Source organism: Hibiscus syriacus, unplaced genomic scaffold, assembly GCF_006381635.1.
Source record: "Hibiscus syriacus cultivar Baekdansim isolate YM2019G1 unplaced genomic scaffold, ASM638163v2 tig00110328_pilon, whole genome shotgun sequence".
In the NCBI taxonomy this organism is placed as follows: domain Eukaryota; kingdom Viridiplantae; phylum Streptophyta; class Magnoliopsida; order Malvales; family Malvaceae; genus Hibiscus; species Hibiscus syriacus.
Genome location: NW_024062685.1, coordinates 7,286,587 through 7,305,197, shown reverse-complemented (window position 1 = coordinate 7,305,197; position 18,611 = coordinate 7,286,587). Strand labels below are relative to the sequence as shown.

Genomic DNA, 18,611 nt, shown 5'->3' with positions numbered 1-18,611 from the left:
GCATGATTTTTTATAGCATATAATGAGATTGCTGAAAAGGGTTTTTGACGAATTATGAGGAGTGTGATGAGGATACAACTTTGGTGTTTGTTCTTCAACATGGCCATGGGTGCTTTTCAAGCATGCTTGTTTGTGTCCACACTAGCCATCCGTATTACTCAAATTCACTAGCTATTTATATTATTCGAATTAGTTATGAGGATACTAAATATAGTACAATTTTAATACAAGTATATTTATCATCAACCATAAAATAGTTAAAGTCACCTTATATAATATAATTATACTCTATTTTTTTTGGGTACACATAATTATACTCTATCAACTACTGAAATCGAATATATGATGATTATTGAGATTTGTAAAGAATCAAAATAAAGGGGTTCTCCTATGAATTTATTCAAGACCTTTGAATTATATATATATATATATATATATATATATTGTGTTAGTTAGAGTGTCATTTTTCTTACAAATGATCAAATATTTTAAGAGAAGACAAAATATATTAATATCCAATATTATTTTGTAGGTGGTATTATTATTCAAGGTGATATTGTTGTGAGTGGAATTAATATTCATGATAATCTTGCACGTATGCTAACTAAGTCACTGTCTTACGTCAAGAATTGAGCATTAGTTGGATTTGGTCGATGTTCATTATTGAAGAATATATCTTTAAGAAATTTCATGTAAGAAGCCAAAAATATGTTTTCAAGATGAAAAAATTGTTCTTTAAGGTGACGAATTGATTTTTTCATTGTTAAGTTTAGGTAATTCATCAAATTTGATATTTTATTTTGAACTCCTTGCACTTTCAAAATATTTATTGATGTGAAGATCGTTACAGTTTGACTTGAATTTGATGTAACACGGAGTAATGAAAATATAAAATTAAGGGATAATCGAAAAAAATAGAAATTTTATTTAGAAGTAATAAGTTTATTTTCTTTTATGTTGACTAAATAGAAAATCTACTTTGAGTATATATCTACCAAACATATTTCATTTGTAACCAAATAATTATCTTTATAAATAGGTATTGATAATTAGAACTAAAAGTTAACCTATTTCTACAAATTATCTTGTATTCTTTCTTTTCAGAAGATTCTCTTCTATTTATAATTTTTTTCCTCAAAAAGGTATTTTTACTCTAAATCTCCCTATTATTTTTATTTTAATGATTATTACATATTTCATTATTGTGTTTATATTCTTACATAAATAATCATTATCTAACCATTAGTCATGTAGCTTCTTTAATCAAAATAATTTCTATTTTTTATTACCTTATCAAAATACTTTAAAAACCATTGCTTATATATTTTTTCTAAGTTACTTTTAGGGTACGAATCAAGTGATTTTTGTGATAAAGGAATTGCTGTTATTTTTCAAGGACTTGAATTCGAACACCATGAACAAGGGCGGATGCACTAAGCCCTATAGGGTGTCAAGTGCATCCCCATTATTTTAGAAAAATGATGAAATTTTGTTTAAAATGTTAAGAAAAAATTCCACATACCCATTATCTATATATAAAAAAAAGATACTAAAATTTTGCACCCCATTCTTAAATTTCTAGATCCACCATTGATCATGAATACTAAAGATGCAAGCGTTTAATGTTAAAAAGGTTAGAAAATTATCTATAAACAAATATGATCTTATATTTACCTAAAATTAATAAAAACAAATCACTTTTAGTTTTCGTAGACGTAGTATATGGATGAATCGATGGGTTGGGGTTTGACCCAAATTGATAACATGTGAACGAATTCGAAAAAGGGGTTGGATTTGAGGTTGGGAGGCGACAATTGAAAATTCAGATTCTGAAGGACTTAATTTCTTTTTCTTTTTTCATTTTAATAATTCAATCCGCGTCATTTAACCTGAAAATTTCATAAAAACATATCATTTTAATTGTATAATTAATTTTATGTGAATTTTCTTTTTTATTAATTTAAAATAATTACAAAGTAATATCTGTTCTAAATACTCTCAACTAATCTCAATTTTAATATATATTTTCATAACTTTGCATTGATTTTGGGCTTCGGCTTAAATTGGTGATGAACTTTCTTTTACTTTGGGCTAAACGTAATTCCAACCTAATTTTGGCCCAATAATTCAGCTTCAAATAGATACCCAATCCTAATTTTCAATTAATTAATTGTTTTTGAAATTGATTTTCCTGCAGTATAAAACCTTTTCCTCTTCGAAAAGCGTTTCACTTCTTCAAATTTCTTTAAACCAGGAAGTAAAACAAAAAAATGGCGGGAACCGATCCACCAAAAAATCTCCTCTCTCTAATCCGAGACTTCGCGTCTGAGAAATCTCAAGGAGGTAATCATTTTCCTTTCTATATAACATATGTGTTTCTGTTTGTTTCATGATAAAACGCTGGGAATGAAATGAGAACAAATTTGAAGTTTCCGGTAGGATTGAAGCTTTTCTTCTGTCTTATATTTTACTTTCCTACATTTTCTGCTCATAGTAAACGGAGATTTTTGTTTGAGATGTTTTGATTTTGACACGTGTAGAGAGAAGAGTGGTTGGCTTGAAGAAGCAAATCGAAGAGCTCCCATCAGAGCTTGAAGCAGTGAATTCTGAGCTCGAAGAATCGAAACGTTTGAAAGAAACAACTGAACAAGAGCTTAAAGGCTTCGAAGTTGAATTAGCTCTGAACGAAGCTTCGATTCAAGCCCTAGAGGTTCGTTGTTTTCCGTTTTATTTTTAAACTTGTCGCTAATTTATTTTTGAACTTTCCTTTTTCATCTTCCAAATTATTTGCAGGCCAGGATTGCTTTGATTCAAGATGAAATATCCACCATTGGATCTGAAATAGAGGACCTTAAGGTACTTAAACGACTTTGTTTTTGTGATTTGTTACATTTGAATTAAAATTCTACACTTAATTAAATAACTAATTAATAAATTTTGCATGGAATATTTGAAGAATAAAGAGGCAACATCAAGGTAAGGATTTCGTCGTCTTCTTTAAAAAAAAAAAAAAAAAATCTTTTTATACTTCTAAAGAAGAAGAATTCCTGATTCTAATTCTTGATAATTCTGTACAGAGATGAGTTTATTTGTCCAATGGTTCAGTTCAACACTAAGATAAAGTTTGGTTTAATTCATCTGAATGGAATTTATTAATAATTGTGAGCGTATTTCTTTCTCAGATATGCTGTAGCTATTATCTAGCTTTTACATGAATGAATTGTCATTAATTGTGATTGTATTTCTTTCTTACCATGGACCAGTATGTAGCTGTAGTTTTAATTGTTGCTTTTGGTTGAGGTAAAAAAGCCAATATGCTCATCAAATAATTTTATTTTTTCATCTGGTATGGAAAAGAGATGAATGGAGTCCTGAAACAAGGATGGGGAGGGCCTAATAACTAAAATATTAGTTGAAGAATTTAGAGCAATGCTATCATTAAATTGTTTCACTCTTTTAACTATATTCAAAGATCTTTGATTTGCTGTGAATCTGGGATTCTAAGACTTTCTTATATGCACACTTGTTGCTTATGTTGGGGAAATCGGGTTATTTCCCACACGAACGTAGTTTGAAAATTGACCTAAAATGTCAAGATCAAAACCACCAAAGGTTACACAGCGGATAAATCTGTCAAACTATTGGATATTGAAACACAATGGAAAAACTGAATAAAAAACAATAAAGGAGAGAACACACCAAATTTACGAGGTTCGACGAGAATATCGTCTACTCCTCGGGCACCACACCGGATGATAACTTCACTATATCGTCAATATTACAACAAATGAAATTCTTTAGAATTCCCAAAGTGGGAGAATGAAGAATACAAGAGGAAGAGAGAACTTGTTTTTGGGATGATTTCTAATAGAAATACTCAGGCCTATTTATAGTTGAGTTTTAAGAACAATATGTTCAAAGTTTGGCCACCTACCAAAGAATTTTCCAACGTGTACAAGTTAGCCACTAAATATGAAATTCACATGTTCAAAGTTTGGCCACCAACCAAGATGAAATTTCTAATAAGTTGGCCACCAACCAAGATAAAATTTCCAACTTGTCAACTTAATTTATAGACAAATCTAACAAATCTCCACCTTGGCTTGAAATTACCAAGCCTACTCAACTTCTTCAACTCCCCAAATTTGTAGTGCCTCTAATTGCGCTCACAAGTGCCACACACCCGAAGGTTTTCATACTTTCAGGATGTTAATCAAGTTCAAACAATGATTAAACTTGATTACTGTTGCCACCTTAGTCATCATATCTGTAGGATTTTCTGATGTCGTAATTTTCTGAAGTATAATCTTTCCTTCTTCAAAGATCTCCCGCACAAAGTGATAACTCACGTCGATATGCTTAGTCTTTGAATGGTAGACTTGATTTTTCGCTAAGTGAATAGCGCTCTGACTGTCACATAGAGACTAATGTGACTTTGAACAACTCCCAAGTCTTCCATCAACCCGTTAAGCCAAATTGCTTTCTTTACAGCCTCTGAAACTGCCATGTATTCTGTCTCTGTAGTAGACAAAACCATTGTAGATTCCAATGTAGACTTCCAACTTACTGAGGCTTTAGCAAGAGTAAACAAATACCCAGTAGTTGATCGACGTTTATCCAAATCACCAGCATAATCAGAATCAACATATCCAACCACACACTGACCAAGTGCTTTATCCTGTTCAAAAACTAAACCAACATCCACGGTTTGTTGGAGATACCGTAGAATCCATTTCACAGCTTGCCAATGTCCTTCTCCAGGATCATGCATGTACCTGCTCACAACTCCAACTGCTTGTGAAATGTCAGGACGCGTACACACCATTGCATACATTAAGCTACCAACTGCATTAGCATATGGAACTTTTGCCATATACACTCGTTCTTCGTTAGTTTTAGGAGATAATTGAGAACTAAGTTTCAAATGAGAAGTCAATGGGATACTTACATGTTTGGTATTTTCATTCATGCCAAAACATTGTAATACCTTTCTCAGATACTGCTTCTGTGTTAAACAAAGCTTCCCTCTCTGTCTATCCCTGCTTATCTCCATACCAAGAATCTTCTTAGCCTCACCTAGATCTTTCATCTCAAACTCTTGATTCAACTGAGCCTTTAATTTGTCTATCTCCTTTTGACTCTTCGAAGCGATCAACATATCGTCAACGTACAAGAGAAGATAAATGAAAGATCCATCTTTGAGCTTTTGCAAATACACGTAATGATCATATTTGCTTCTAGTATACTTTTGCCTCCTCATAAAGCTATCAAACCGCTTGTATCACTGCCTTGGAGATTGCTTCAATCCATATAACGATTTGTTCAGCTTACATCACAACCACTATCTTTGTATCCTTCTGGCTGAGTCATATAGATCTCCTCTTCTAAGTCACCGTGCAAGAAAGCCGTCTTTACATCAAGTTGAGCTAGCTCCAAATTCAACTGTGCTACCAAGGCCAACAATATTCTAATGGAGAAATGCTTCACAACAGGGGAAAATACTTCATTGTAGTCGATTCCCTCCTTTTGAGCGTAGCCTTTAGCTACCAATCGTGCCTTGTAGCGAACATTTTTCTTGCTATGAAATCCATCTTTCTTTACAAATACCCACTTGCATCCAATGGTTCTTTTACCTTTCGGTAATTGTTCCAGTTTCCAAGTGTTATTCTTTTGGAGAGATTGCATTTCTTCATCCATGACACTTTTCCACTTATCACTTTCCAAGCTTTGTATTGCTTATTGGTAAGTGATAGGGATATCATCATCAACAACTGGAAGAGCATAGGCCACCATATCAACAAATCGAGCAGGTCTACGAATTTTTCTCTTTGGCCTTGTAACTTCAAGTGGTACTGGTGTCTCCAATGGTTCTTGGGTTTGAACCTCTTCATCTTCTGATTCTTCTATTGGAGTTGAAGAATCAGCTGCATCAACTTCTGGGATCATCGTCTGTTGAAACTCCACCTATTTTGGAGTATGCTCCACCTGCTGCGGAGTACTACTTGTCTGGACAGCTTCACTTGTTACCTTCTTTACTAGGGCAGATTCATCAAAGGTAACATCTCTGCTACAAATTATCTTCTTGGTGTCTAAACACCAAAGGTGGAATCTCTTCACTCCATGGGTGATTCCCATAAAGAGAGCCTTCTTTGCTCTCAGATCAAGCTTGGATTCCTTCATATGATAATAAGCAGTGGATCCAAATACATGTAAGGAATCATAATCAGTAGCAGGTTTTCCAGACCATACCTCCAATGGTGTTTTTTCTCCTATCGTTGATGACGGCAGACGATTGATGAGATGGCCAGCATATGTCACAGCCTCAGCCCAAAATGCCTTGCCTAATCCAGCATTAGACAACATACATCGAACTTTCTCCAATAGTGTTCGATTCATACGCTCTGTCACCCCATTCTGTTGTGGTGTATGTCTAATAGTGAAGTGTCGAACAATACCATACTCATGGCAAACGTCAAAGAATGGGTCACTTTTATATTCCCCTCCATTGTCCGTCCTAAGACGTTTGATCTTTCTACCAGTGGTTCTCGATCATATTTTTCCATTTCAGGAAAATTTGATGCACTTCATCTTTAGACTTCATCGGATACACCCAAACTCTTCTGGAAAAGTCATCTAAAAAAGTTACAAAATAATGGTTTCCTCCCAAAGACGATGTCTTTGAAGGACCACATACATCTGAGTGAATATAATCTACAATACTTTTTGTATTATGTATAGTGGTGCCAAACTTCACTCTCTTCTGCTTTCCCAGAACACAATGCTTGCAAAAGTTCAATTTGCAAGCCTTTGCACCTTTCAACAATCATTTCTTTTCCAGAATTTGCAAGGATTTCTCTCCAGCATGTCCCAACCGCATATGCCACAACTGGGTTGCGTCCAAATCATCACCTTCGGAAGCTGTTGCAACTGCTCCAATAATTGTACTACCTTGATAGTAATACAAATTATTTTTCCTGATGTCCTTCATCATCATAAGTGCGCCATATGTGACTTTTAAAACTCCATCTCTCATAGTGACTACTGAGCCTTTGAATTCCAAGGCTCCTAACGAGATGAGATTTTTCTTCAAACTGGGCACGTATCGGACATCCGTCAGAACTCTAGTTGATCCATCTTGATTCTTCAATCGAATTGAACCTATCCCAACAGTTTTACAGGCATTATCATTGCCCATATAAACAACTCCTGCATTTAGTTCTACTAAATCGGAGAACCACTCCTGATTAGGGGACATATGATAGGTGCAACCCGAATCTAATATCCATTCATCTGAATGGAATGTTGTTGATGAAGCAACCAATGATATGTCAGAGTCATTTGCATCATGCTCTGCAGCACATGCATCTGGAGTAGCTTTTCCTTTCTTCTTCAGCTTCGAACAATCTTTCTTCCAATGGCCTTTCTCATGACAAAAGGCACATCCATCTTTTCCCAGTCTGGACTTCGACTTTGATTTTCCTCTCCACTTTGGCTTTTGACTTTTCGAGCGACCTCTTGCCACCATGGCCTCCGCTGCTTCATACTTGCTCTCCTTCTTGGTTTTCTTCCTGAGCTCATAACTATACAAAGCAGCAGTTACATCTTTAAAGGTAACATTATCCTTACCATGAAGTAGCGTTGCCTCAAAGTGCTCAAATTCATATGGAAGAGATGACAACAACATCAAGGCCAAATCTTCATCTTTGAAGGTTTCATCCATGCCCAATAAGTCTGCCACTAGCTCATTGAACGCAGTGATATGTTCATTCATACTGATGCCTGGTTGATAATCAAATCTGAACAATCTTTTCTTCATGTGGAGACGATTCTGAGAGTTTTTCTTTAGGAAATTTTCCTCCAATGCTTTCCACATCTTACTTGCAGAAGTCTCGTTCTTGTAGCCATACTTCTGCTCTCTGGAAAGACAAAATCGAATCGTGCTACACGCCAAACGATTGATTGTTCCTCATTCTTTCTCCTCCATATATTCGGGCTTTTCTTCCTCAATGGCGATGTTTAGACCTTGTTGGAATAAAGCGTCTAATACCTCGCCTTGCCACATGCCAAAATGACCGGATCTATCGAACAACTCCACCGAGAAATTTGTATTTGACATCATCCTCCTCACCGGTCCGGATGAAGAACTTGATGTCTCAACTGATCCGTATTTTGGCATTTTAATTCCAACGAACAATATTCAATAGCACGAATTGTATCTTTTCAGCAACAGAACCACCAGGATAATCTCAATTGAAGCTCTGATGTCAATTGTTGGAGAAATCGGGTTATTTCCCACACGAACGTATTTTCAAAATTGACCTAAAATGTCAAGATCAAAACCACCAAAGGTTTGCACAGCGGATAAATTTGTCAAACTATTGGATATTGAAACACAATGGAAAAACCGAATAAAAAACAATAAAGGAGAGAACACACCAAATTTACGAGGTTCGACGAGAATATCGTCTACTCCTCGGGCACCACACCGGATGATAACTTCACTATATCGTCAATATTACAACAAATGGAATTCTTTAGAATTCCCAAAGTGGGAGAATGAAGAATACAAGAGGAAGAGAGAACTTGTTTTTGGGATGATTTCTAATGAAAATACTTAGGCCTATTTATAGTTGAGTTTTAAGAACAATATGTTCAAAGTTTGGCCACCTACCAAAGAATTTTCTAATGTGTACAAGTTAGCCACTAAATATGAAATTCACATGTTCAAAGTTTAGCAACCAACCAAGATGAAATTTCCAATAAGTTGACCACCAACCAAGATGAAATTTCCAACTTGTCAACTTAATTTCTAGACAAATCTAACAGCTTACTCCGTAAAGATGATTTACTTATGATATGCTGAACACTTGTTACTCAGGAAATTCCAAGAGACAATAGATTCTGGTTTTGAGAACAAAAATATTGTTGGCAATGCAACAGGTTATAACACCTTTAAATTTATCTTGTATTTTCCCCTCACCAGCTTTTCGAACCATGTTAAAAGGTTTTCCTCTTGCATTGTTTTCCATCTATACTAATTTAGGGATTCAGATTTGTTTACCTACTTTCAATAATTAAAAAAAAATCATATTACTTCATGTCTATGTGGCTTCAAGTTGAACGGTTTGATCTTCCCTCTATAAGTTTTAATCTTTGTTAGACAAAACTACAACTTTATGCTTCTTACTGCATGACCTATCTCAAGTCAATATCCAAAATCTTGTTTTCTACTAGTAGTTTATCACAAATACCTCTTTTCTTTAAAGGAAATTAAGCTTATGCAAACTTTAGTGAAAGGTATGTCATACAACAAGTGCCTTTATGGATTTCCCATCTGGGCAATTCACAAATAAGAGAGTGACTACGCTTTAGATATAAAATTTATCCAAAATTTAACTGATTTCTCCAAAGTCCGACTTCTTAATTTTCTCCTTGTCACTCTTTCCTAGGTATAAAAAACCGAAGAAATGTTTACCTTTTTTTTTCTTTCAGAAGAGGACCGTAAATTTGTAAAGAAGGAGGTCACTAAAATTGCTTCAAGAACTAGAGGATCAGCTTGTCCAAGTTGTTTCTCAAATAGCTAAAGAGGAGCAAGAATACCTTGCGGAACAGAATACCCAAAAGAAGGTAACTAGTCTTCTGTGGACTACAAATATCACTAATAGGAGACGCTATCAAATGTTTAGATGTTCTTAACTTAATTGCCCGTCTAGCTCAGTTGGTAGAGCGCAAGACTCTTAACCTTGTGGTCGTGGGATCGAGTCCCACCGAGGGCAATTCATAATGGAGGTCTTTCACGGAAGCTGCTCTCAACCTGGCGTTGGGGCAGCCTACTACCCTACCTCCCCCTTACCCCATTACATATGGGAATAGGGTCAGCTAATTTTCTTAACTTAATTGCTTAAATTATGTGTCTCTGTTGCCAATGTTTTACTAGAAAGTAATCTGAGAATCTGATTAAGTGGTCTGAGAAACATGCAGCTTCAGCTGGAGTTGATTGAAACCGAAAGGCAGGTGTCTTTGATGGATGTAATGATGCGGGAAACAAAAGTACTAGAGGACTTGACATGATATCCTTATCTAATATGCCTTAGGAACTTCGCATTGAAATGTCATCGATTAAACATAAAGTCTTGATTAAAAAGAAGTATGTGAAAGAAATTCCATGTGCATGTTATGCTAATAATTCATACATCAACATTAGTATTAAGTGTGATTAACACATCTAAACACAGATATACAACAAATTGGGTTAATCGCTTTGTATATCTGCAATTTATACAAGCTGTTTTCCTCACTAGTTAATTCTCTATTTCGTTATCAAGAAAATAATGGGAAAGAAAAAATTCTTGAAACTGATAACAGTTAGAAGTTGAAATCCTTTGTTAGTTTACTTAGGTTCTCATAGGCCTAGGAGTCAAGAAGGTCATTCATATATGGATCCTTCCATTGCTGGAAAATATAGATTTTATACATCTCAATACATGCTAGGTTAGTATATATTTGAATTTTTATGCTGGCCTTTGAATTTTTTTTTCTTAACATCTTTAGTGAATGAAAACTGTTACTTGTAGAATAGCTCCTTTACAGGAAATAAGCAGACTTCTGAACTGGAAAAGACGTGTGCTTCCTTCAATGAAGAGTTGCAGAAGAGGTGTATATGTCCTGGTTGTCAAACAGTTAATGTGGAGGCATTGGGTGGAATGCTTGATGCAAATTGATCTGTTGTAAGTATTTTACATGCCAACATTGCAGCCATGGTATTGATGTCTTTGAATTTTATTTGTACAAGAAGTTTTGGACTATGCATTTATGACATTTGATTATATGGTATGACCAAAAAAGGTTTGCTAAAGTCAACATAAGGGATAAAGATGTAGTATGGGTTATTCATTAATGCAATTGTGAAAGAATATACCATGTTTGGAACTCATTTTTACATGCCAAAATTTCATATATAATTATTTCAGCTGCTGACTGACATCATCTAAGAATGATTGCAATGTTTGAACCTTCAATATTTTTTCAAATATCTCTTTTTGTACTGGATAAGAGGTATGGTGTATCTCAGTTATTACTCAATGTTCAAGTTTATGTGAGCTTTACTTTGCATTTACTGTATTATAACACTAGGTTTCATCTGTGGATCCAATTCGTAACCAAACCATGTCCAACAAAAAGTAAGATATGAAAGAGGAATAGGATTATGAAATAATGATATGGTATGGTTTAACTACAATTTTTGCATGTGCGTTGAAGATGCTTCGGTATCCTTTACAATCAAAGATAGCAATGTAGATTTGCCCTCTTCTTTGTTTCCACTTGGCCCCTGCAATGAAAACACTATCTATCATGCCATGATGTTATCTACAGATTTCCTTAACTTAATTCAAAACTAACTGGATTTTGCATGCATTGTTGTTACTACATAGACATATAATGTCATGCTATAGTAAGAATGAGGAGAACTTACAACCTGTTCTGGAGGCATAAAATTAGGAAAAGTTTCATTGTCTAGAAAACTTGAATTGGAGGATTTCGTGACTTCTATCCGTGTTGAGAATAGGGCAGAGACGGGTCGATGATCGGAGAACTTACTTTCACTGCGAAAGTAGGATAAAAGTTTCACTCCTTTTCCATACCACAAAATTCTATCACACCTGCGACCAGATACGAATATCAATCATGCTAATAAGATTGTCATAAATCCAGGTCTTATATATTATGTTTGTAGAACTCTTTATTTTCCATTAAGTATTCATGTCCGCCACTTATATCTGACCCATATTAGGATATATGTATGGGAATGATCCTCGAAATCTATGAAAAAACTTGGAAAACCGACATTCATCTCTAACCCAGTTAAACTAGCTTACATATGGTGACTATGTGCCTAATTGCCGATTGTAGTAGTGATAAGAATTTTATTCTGTAAAAGTTGGATGATCGCAAACCATGTTACCATGCTGGAGTCCTTTGTTTCTCTCCTGATCTGTTGGGAAGACCACCCGAGTACCGATTGCAATTTGATGAAGAATACTTGTATGTTGGAGCAAAATTGATGTTCCCCTCTCTCCAACCTTCAAACACTCCTCCATCTTCTTGTTCCTTTCGAAGCTGATCGAATTCCTGCAGTGCCTTCCAGTCTTGCTTCTTTATTAAATACCTAGCTAAATTGTCTTCCAAGTCTAACCTATAATTGAGGTCTCCGAACCAGAATATCTGACTGTCTTCACAAGAGTTATGATCATGGAGTTAGGATTCTTTGTTCAACTAATTTGCATAAACTTTAGATTGTCACTTTTATGTAACCGTTTTGCATTTACAGCTAAAGTGTACTGTAAAAACCAGGTTGAAACTATAAATTCATTAGCATTTTTAGGGGACAGTTAATATGTTGAAAATTTTGGTTAACACCTGTATCTAGTAAGGACTGATCTCATCCATCCTTTTATTTTTGTTAAATCTTTTGATTGTCTTGTAAAAAAAAATACTTACTCATGTCCTAAGATGGTGAGAGGATGAGGATTGTCATCGTCATTGGCTGACCGAGGAAAAGAAGTTCTCTTAAAAATCTCTGAAACTTGACGATTCCTTCGACCTTCATCACCATTCTTCTCACCCGAAGCCAAGTGAGCAGCAATGAAGCAGAATCTGGTACCTTCAATTGACATACTAACAGAAACTGAACCTTTGTTTCCTAAAAGGCCCATGATTCCACAAGCCACTGAGCTGACTTTCCCATTTGAAACATAATATTTCTCGAGCAATTCCTTCTTCATCCACACACTAATAAAAACTCCAACCATTTTCTTGCTTGCCATCAGCTTGTATTTGCTGCCACAGGGAAATAGTTGCTGATGTCGTTGAGTTCTTGACCTCGCTCTCATCCATCTACTATCAGTTATGCTACTGAAACTTGCTCTTCTTTCACTATCAGGTACTTTCACATATTGGTAATCTTCACTCGAGATTGGATTCAACACCGGAGTCAACCAAGGGCCACCGAATTTTTCATCAAGTGTTTTTCCTATTAACAAGTTCCAATTTGTTGCTTCAGTTGGATCTTCTGCTCCGATCACGGTTCGAGTTTTCAATGGTATGATTTCTTGAAATCTGCAGGTCAATAATTTTTTATTGTCAATTTACTGAACTATTCTTTCTTTTTGATTATGAATAGCCCACACAGCATTACACGATTCTTGATTTCTTTTGACTTGTTTCGTACCCGAGAACATAGATATCAGCAGCATCCTGGGGTTTTAGCCACTCATGTAAATCAACAGCTAAGCTTCCTACAGGAGATCTTCCAGCAACATTCCAAGTTCCCACAAAAATTCTGAAACACGATGGAAAAACGGTTAGTAAATCTATCGTCAACCCCCTTTTGTTTCCTTAACTACATTAGGCCTTTTAAAACACACCTTAACTCATTGGTTGAAGTGCATGGATCCATCTCAAACGAACTAATGTAAACATCTTCCGTGAAATCATCTTCATCTGCAAGAAAAACATGTCCAGCATTAAAATCTCGAAACCAAAAGAAAAATTCCAAAAAAAAAAAAAGAGCAAAACCAACAAAAACAATGATGAAATAAGTAGATAGAAATTACTTAAAAACCTGAAAGTACATCCAGGTCGTAGTAAGGATCAGGTTGCTTGTGCTTATTATGATTGTTCTTGTGCTTCCTTTTGAACCATTTGCGGAATCTCCCAGAGCTTGAGTTTAGGTTCATGTTATCCATTATAACTCCTAAATAAACTCAAATCCATACCAAAAGAACACGTACGCACCCTGCAAAAACAGGGAATAATTAGGATAGTATTCAGAAGCTTAATGCAACTTCTTCAAGTACTTTCTTCCAGGTTTCATCGATCTCTATAATAGAAATATAAAAAAAATTGTAATGTAGTTTTTGTTGTTGTTGATATTGTTGTGTTCATCGCCTGATAGCAAGTAGATGAGCTAGAAGGAAGTTTAAAACAAGGAAACAAACTTAACGAAGCTCAGACATTAATAATTGAAGCGATAATCCCAAGAGATTTAAGTACACGAGAGATGGACAAAGAAAAAGAAAAGTACAATGAAAAGTCTAGGTTTGGAAGATTGATGAGAAGAAACTTCCTTAGCTATATTATCTTTGGGTATTTGCCCGAATTATTTCCAAACTTAAATAAAAATAAAATGTACTAGGAAGCCAAATCTATTGGAATTGTGAACTTCGTTTAATGATTGAATTTATTGAGTGATTAGTGGCAAAAAGAAGTATTATTTTCTTTAAAACTTCAAAATTTAAATAATTGTGTCTGTAAGGATTGAATGCTTTCATTGTGAATTGATTAAAAATTTCTTAAATTTTCAACAACAAAAAAATTATATGCAATCCACTTTGTAGACCCGATAAACATTCGAATTTATTGCATTATCCTTCACAATTGGTTATCCTTTTCAAAAATAAATAAACAGAGGGAACAACCAACAAATTCCACATCAAGAATGCTACGTAATTGCATATAATAATAAATTAATCAATATATGCTGCTTGTAATATTAAAATTATATTAAATATAATAAAAATATAATTTCATTCTTTAATTTAATGATTTATTCCTTTTGATGCAGTTCAATACTTCAATTATTGTGAAACCTAAAGTACAGGTGAACCTATAAAATTGATGGCCATAATAAACCTAAATTTATTCGGCTTTGTTTTTCAATCCCCCGACTGTGGGGAACATTACGAGTGGCCAACCCCAACGGAAAACCGAGTTTTAACATTCTGCAAGCAGTCCAAAAATGCAGAGAGCAGATTGGCCCACCTCAGTTATGACTACACCACCCACTTGCATGTTTTGATTTGATATCTTCCTCTCTATCAACATATAAAAGGGTCATGCTTATTTATAACTTGGAATTTATTTCACTTATACTTCAATTTGCTATCGATAAAACTAAAACCAATATAATATGTAAAACTATCTCTACTGTAAGGGATTTTTCTTTTTAATAAAATTTGTTCTGTACTATTAGGTTAAAAGTAAAACAGTTCATATAAAATAGGTTACACGAATATAATATCAATTTTCAATATTGGAACTAATAATCTGATACCATCGATCCAATTTTAAAAATCTTATTTATGATTTTTTTTTTTTTGCCTTCATTGTATAAGATCATAATCCTACTTTTTTTTAGAATACGAGAAATGCATAGATACTCATCCTTTTCAGACACTTGAATTACTTCTTTCAGGGGTCTCTTACTTTTTGTTCCTTTTAATTTATAACAAGTATTCATCAAATAATTGACTGAAGCTATTGACCTTAATCTTATACATCTCTTTTAGCTAGCTGTTTTAAAATTTCGATCAAAATATGATAAAAAGAAAAGGTAAATTTATGAGATAATCTATTATTTTCATTAACTCAAAATCCTTATGTTATGAAGTATTGAGGATTTCGTCGATTATCCAAAAACATTCACAGCCTGCAGAAGAAACTTCTCTCTCATATTTGATCCAGTTGCTCACATGCAAACTGTCCCCAAGCAACTATCACCGTCCTCTAGCTTTTTCTTCCCACAACCTTTTTTTTTTTTGGATAGATGTGTATAGATACCACCCACACATGCTGTGTTTTACATTTATAATTTGAGTAAGATATGGTTATATAAATATAATAGGAGAAAAATAATTAAATTATGAAGGAAAATAATAATGTTGATGTCCGGTTGACCTAAGCTCTTCTAAGATGGAAAAAGAATTAAACAGGGATAGAACACATGATTTTATGTTAAGAGACAAATTTCTAAAATTGTAGGGGAGAGCAAATTATAAAATTCCAGGGAATAAAAAATAGATTATTAATAGAAAATATAAAAAAAATTAAAACATATAATAATTTAAAATTTTCTGAGAGACGATTGCCCCGATCGTCCCTCTCGATTCTTAGTGGGATTAAAAAACAAGAATTAGAGTTATAGGACAGTTAGAATATTGAATGAAGTTGAAGCTAATTATGTTAATTAGTTAAAATTTAGTTAGTTTGTTAGCATATTATTAAGGGTTATAATAGCTTATTGAAGTATTGGGGACCAAGTCTTTGTAGTCCTTTCTATACAATTTAGTAAAAGTTTTATTTTGTCTTGTTAAGGAGAACAAGGTTGTTAAACTCTTGAATTTTCTCAAATATTTTTTTATCATGGTGTCCGTACCCCAAACAATAGCTAGAACATTTTTTTCCATTTATACTTATGAATCTAAAGCATTCTAAGTTTTGGGATATATAAGATATCATGTCTTTGTACTATTTGTGACCTCAATATTTATAGTAAAATATTATTAGTCTCATTTGTAGAGGTAAACAATATTGAATCACATCAAATTTTGTTTCTTAGGCATATTTTATTTTATGTTAATATCATTTCAGCTATTTTTTTGGCTTCTGAACTCGTCACTATATGTATAATTTGATGATGAATTTAATGGAGATGTTAACTAACTGTTAAAAAGTGTAGATAGGAACTAATAATTGGAGAAGAAGGGAAGGTATATAATTAATGGGTGTGGGGTAGAATTAATTTCATAGGGAGATTAAGAAATGGGTTGGGACATAGGCAGAGACATAAATAGCTTTCATAGGTTGCGACATTCTAACCAGAATTCCACATTCTTCTGTTTGCAGATATATGTCCTTGTCACTTCTTTATTATTGCATCTCTCAAATTCCCCTTTTTTAATTTTCACACAAATTATTTCAACATTCTCTTTGTTTCTTGTACCGGACTTGTTCTACTTTGGACAATAATTATCCAGAAAGACAGAATTATGGAAAAAAAGGCTTATTGGAATTCGAATCCAGTATCATGTGAAGTTAGATCAATTGTTTCACAGATTTAGAAATCTTTCAGTTTTGTTGGAAATCCCCTGCACTTACATCTGCTCCTTTAAGGATATTATGCCATACGTAGGCTTCATTCTTCTTCATGTTTTCCCTTTTGTTGGGCCCTTTGTAACTCCTCGATTTGCATCTCCTTCAATCATACTTTTCAATAATGAAAACTTGACACTTTGAAAACAGGTCATTGTTTAATTATTAATGTTACATAAATATCACATCTTAATAACAAATTACTATCTCTTTGAAAACATTGAGGTACATTTGATTTTAGAAAATATTTTTTGTTTTTGAAAACATTTTTAATAACAAATTATTAACTCTTCCATCTTATTCTGCATTATTGTTGCATTAATGGCCTCTATAAAACAACTGAAATGGTGCATTGTTGCTACAATAAATGATATTTGAAAAGTATATGAAACGGTGCATTAATTGAACACTAAAAAGTAGTTGAAACATTGAATAATTTGGCCCGGTTAAAATACACATTTTTTTATGATTTGAAGTGACAATTCATCAATGAGAAGTTATAGAAGATGATGATGCAACGCTATTTTCACCCATTTTCTGAATAGTTGCTTGAATTTTGCATTAAATGGCCTTTGGAAAGTAGCTGAAACGATCCATTATTGCTGCAATAAATAACCTTTGAAAAGTAGTTGAAAAATAGCTGAAAGATTGGAGATTAAGATGACATTTCACTGGAAAGTTGTTGGATGGTAATTAATGAGGGGTCGTATTTGTTTTAAATTGGCTCATTTCTGATGAATCTTCACAAGCCTTGTTATTTTGCTGCAATTATTTTGAACAAGCAAAAATAAATCTCTCTCTGAAGCTATGGCAAATAAGTTTTTCGCAGTTGTCCACCCTAATGGCCAAGTTGTTGAAGCCGAAGATCGTGTTCAGTTCATGTCACAGAGTCCTATGAACATGATGTTCCCGACAAATGTAACTTATGGGCAAATGAATATGAAAATCGAAAACAAAATCAGATCTTCTGCTTCAAGTTTTCAGAGACTCAGCTGAAATATGAAGCATTCATTCTTGATAATGATGACGATGTAGCTGTTATGGTTGATGTTTATCAATCTTTTGGTAATCAGATGATTGAGACTATTGCTAAAACTGTAGATGTTCTTACTTCCTCAACTACTGCACTGGTGATCTCAGAAGCAGGACCATCAGAAGATATATATAACCTCGTCGGGCAATTCGATGAAATCCTTGTTGATTTTAGCGATGACGATAAAATTTTTATTCCTCTTACAATGGACGATAGCACACTAATAATCGATGAATCTGATATTGTCGAGGATGCTTCAAAGGAACAAGATTTTGACATAGAGGGTGATGTCTGGGAGGCAACCGTTTCTTATGTCCAAGCAATGCAGAATTCTCTGCCAGTTTGGGTACATCCACCAACAACCATGCAAGCAGAAAGTTTGTACCTATAGATACCTCAATATTGTCATGTAGTTGCAAACATGAGATAAACTATGATTCCATGAGGAATCCTGAGATTCTTGATATGCCCAATATATATGCAGTCATTGAGGACCTCGGATAAAGGATCGACGGAGCTTGGAGTTGGGTCACAGTTTGGGAGTAAGAAGGATGTGCAACTGGTCGTCAAGGAGTTTTATATAAAAGCTCATATAGAATTCACTGTTGTGGAGTATTACAAGAAGACATATTTTGTCATATGTATTAAC

General features: G+C 34.1%; 2 protein-coding genes across 4 annotated transcripts; one reads left to right on the top strand and one right to left on the bottom strand.

The window, feature by feature from the left end:
• The first annotated feature begins 2,238 nt into the window (after positions 1–2,238).
• On the top strand, positions 2,239–10,485 carry LOC120118716. Its single transcript, XM_039138720.1, has 7 exons — positions 2,239–2,343; positions 2,541–2,710; positions 2,794–2,856; positions 2,957–2,976; positions 8,879–8,940; positions 9,493–9,627; positions 9,982–10,485. The coding sequence occupies exons 1-6, from the start codon at positions 2,271–2,273 to the stop codon at positions 9,582–9,584; spliced, it is 480 nt and encodes a 159-aa protein (XP_038994651.1). The 5' UTR covers positions 2,239–2,270; the 3' UTR covers positions 9,585–9,627; positions 9,982–10,485.
• A 649-nt stretch (positions 10,486–11,134) lies between these two features.
• Positions 11,135–14,174, bottom strand: LOC120118747 (type I inositol polyphosphate 5-phosphatase 1-like). Of its 3 annotated transcripts, none has more exons than XM_039138740.1 (7): positions 13,622–14,174; positions 13,425–13,500; positions 13,229–13,339; positions 12,499–13,116; positions 11,963–12,226; positions 11,474–11,660; positions 11,135–11,329 (listed from the first exon to the last, which is right to left on the bottom strand). In XM_039138740.1, the coding sequence occupies exons 1-7, from the start codon at positions 13,743–13,745 to the stop codon at positions 11,234–11,236; spliced, it is 1,476 nt and encodes a 491-aa protein (XP_038994671.1). In that variant the 5' UTR covers positions 13,746–14,174; the 3' UTR covers positions 11,135–11,233. The 3 variants fall into 3 exon arrangements, with proteins under 3 accessions (XP_038994671.1, XP_038994672.1, XP_038994673.1); XM_039138741.1 differs by having other exon boundaries at positions 11,477–11,660; XM_039138742.1 differs by having other exon boundaries at positions 13,614–13,697.
• Positions 14,175–18,611: the final 4,437 nt, after the last annotated feature.

Bases quoted from the DNA above. Each gene is read 5' to 3' on its own strand.
- LOC120118716 (XM_039138720.1), top strand. From the start codon at position 2,271: ATGGCGGGAACCGATCCACCAAAAAATCTCCTCTCTCTAATCCGAGAC. The intron at 2,344-2,540 runs GTAATCATTTTC...TGACACGTGTAG, and splicing joins GTCTGAGAAATCTCAAGGAG to AGAGAAGAGTGGTTGGCTTG. The intron at 2,857-2,956 runs GTACTTAAACGA...GAATATTTGAAG, and splicing joins CTGAAATAGAGGACCTTAAG to AATAAAGAGGCAACATCAAG.
- LOC120118747 (XM_039138740.1), bottom strand. From the start codon at position 13,745: ATGGATAACATGAACCTAAACTCAAGCTCTGGGAGATTCCGCAAATGG. The intron at 13,501-13,621 runs GTTTTTAAGTAA...TTTTTCTTGCAG, and splicing joins CGACCTGGATGTACTTTCAG to ATGAAGATGATTTCACGGAA. The intron at 13,340-13,424 runs GTGTGTTTTAAA...ATCGTGTTTCAG, and splicing joins ACTTCAACCAATGAGTTAAG to AATTTTTGTGGGAACTTGGA.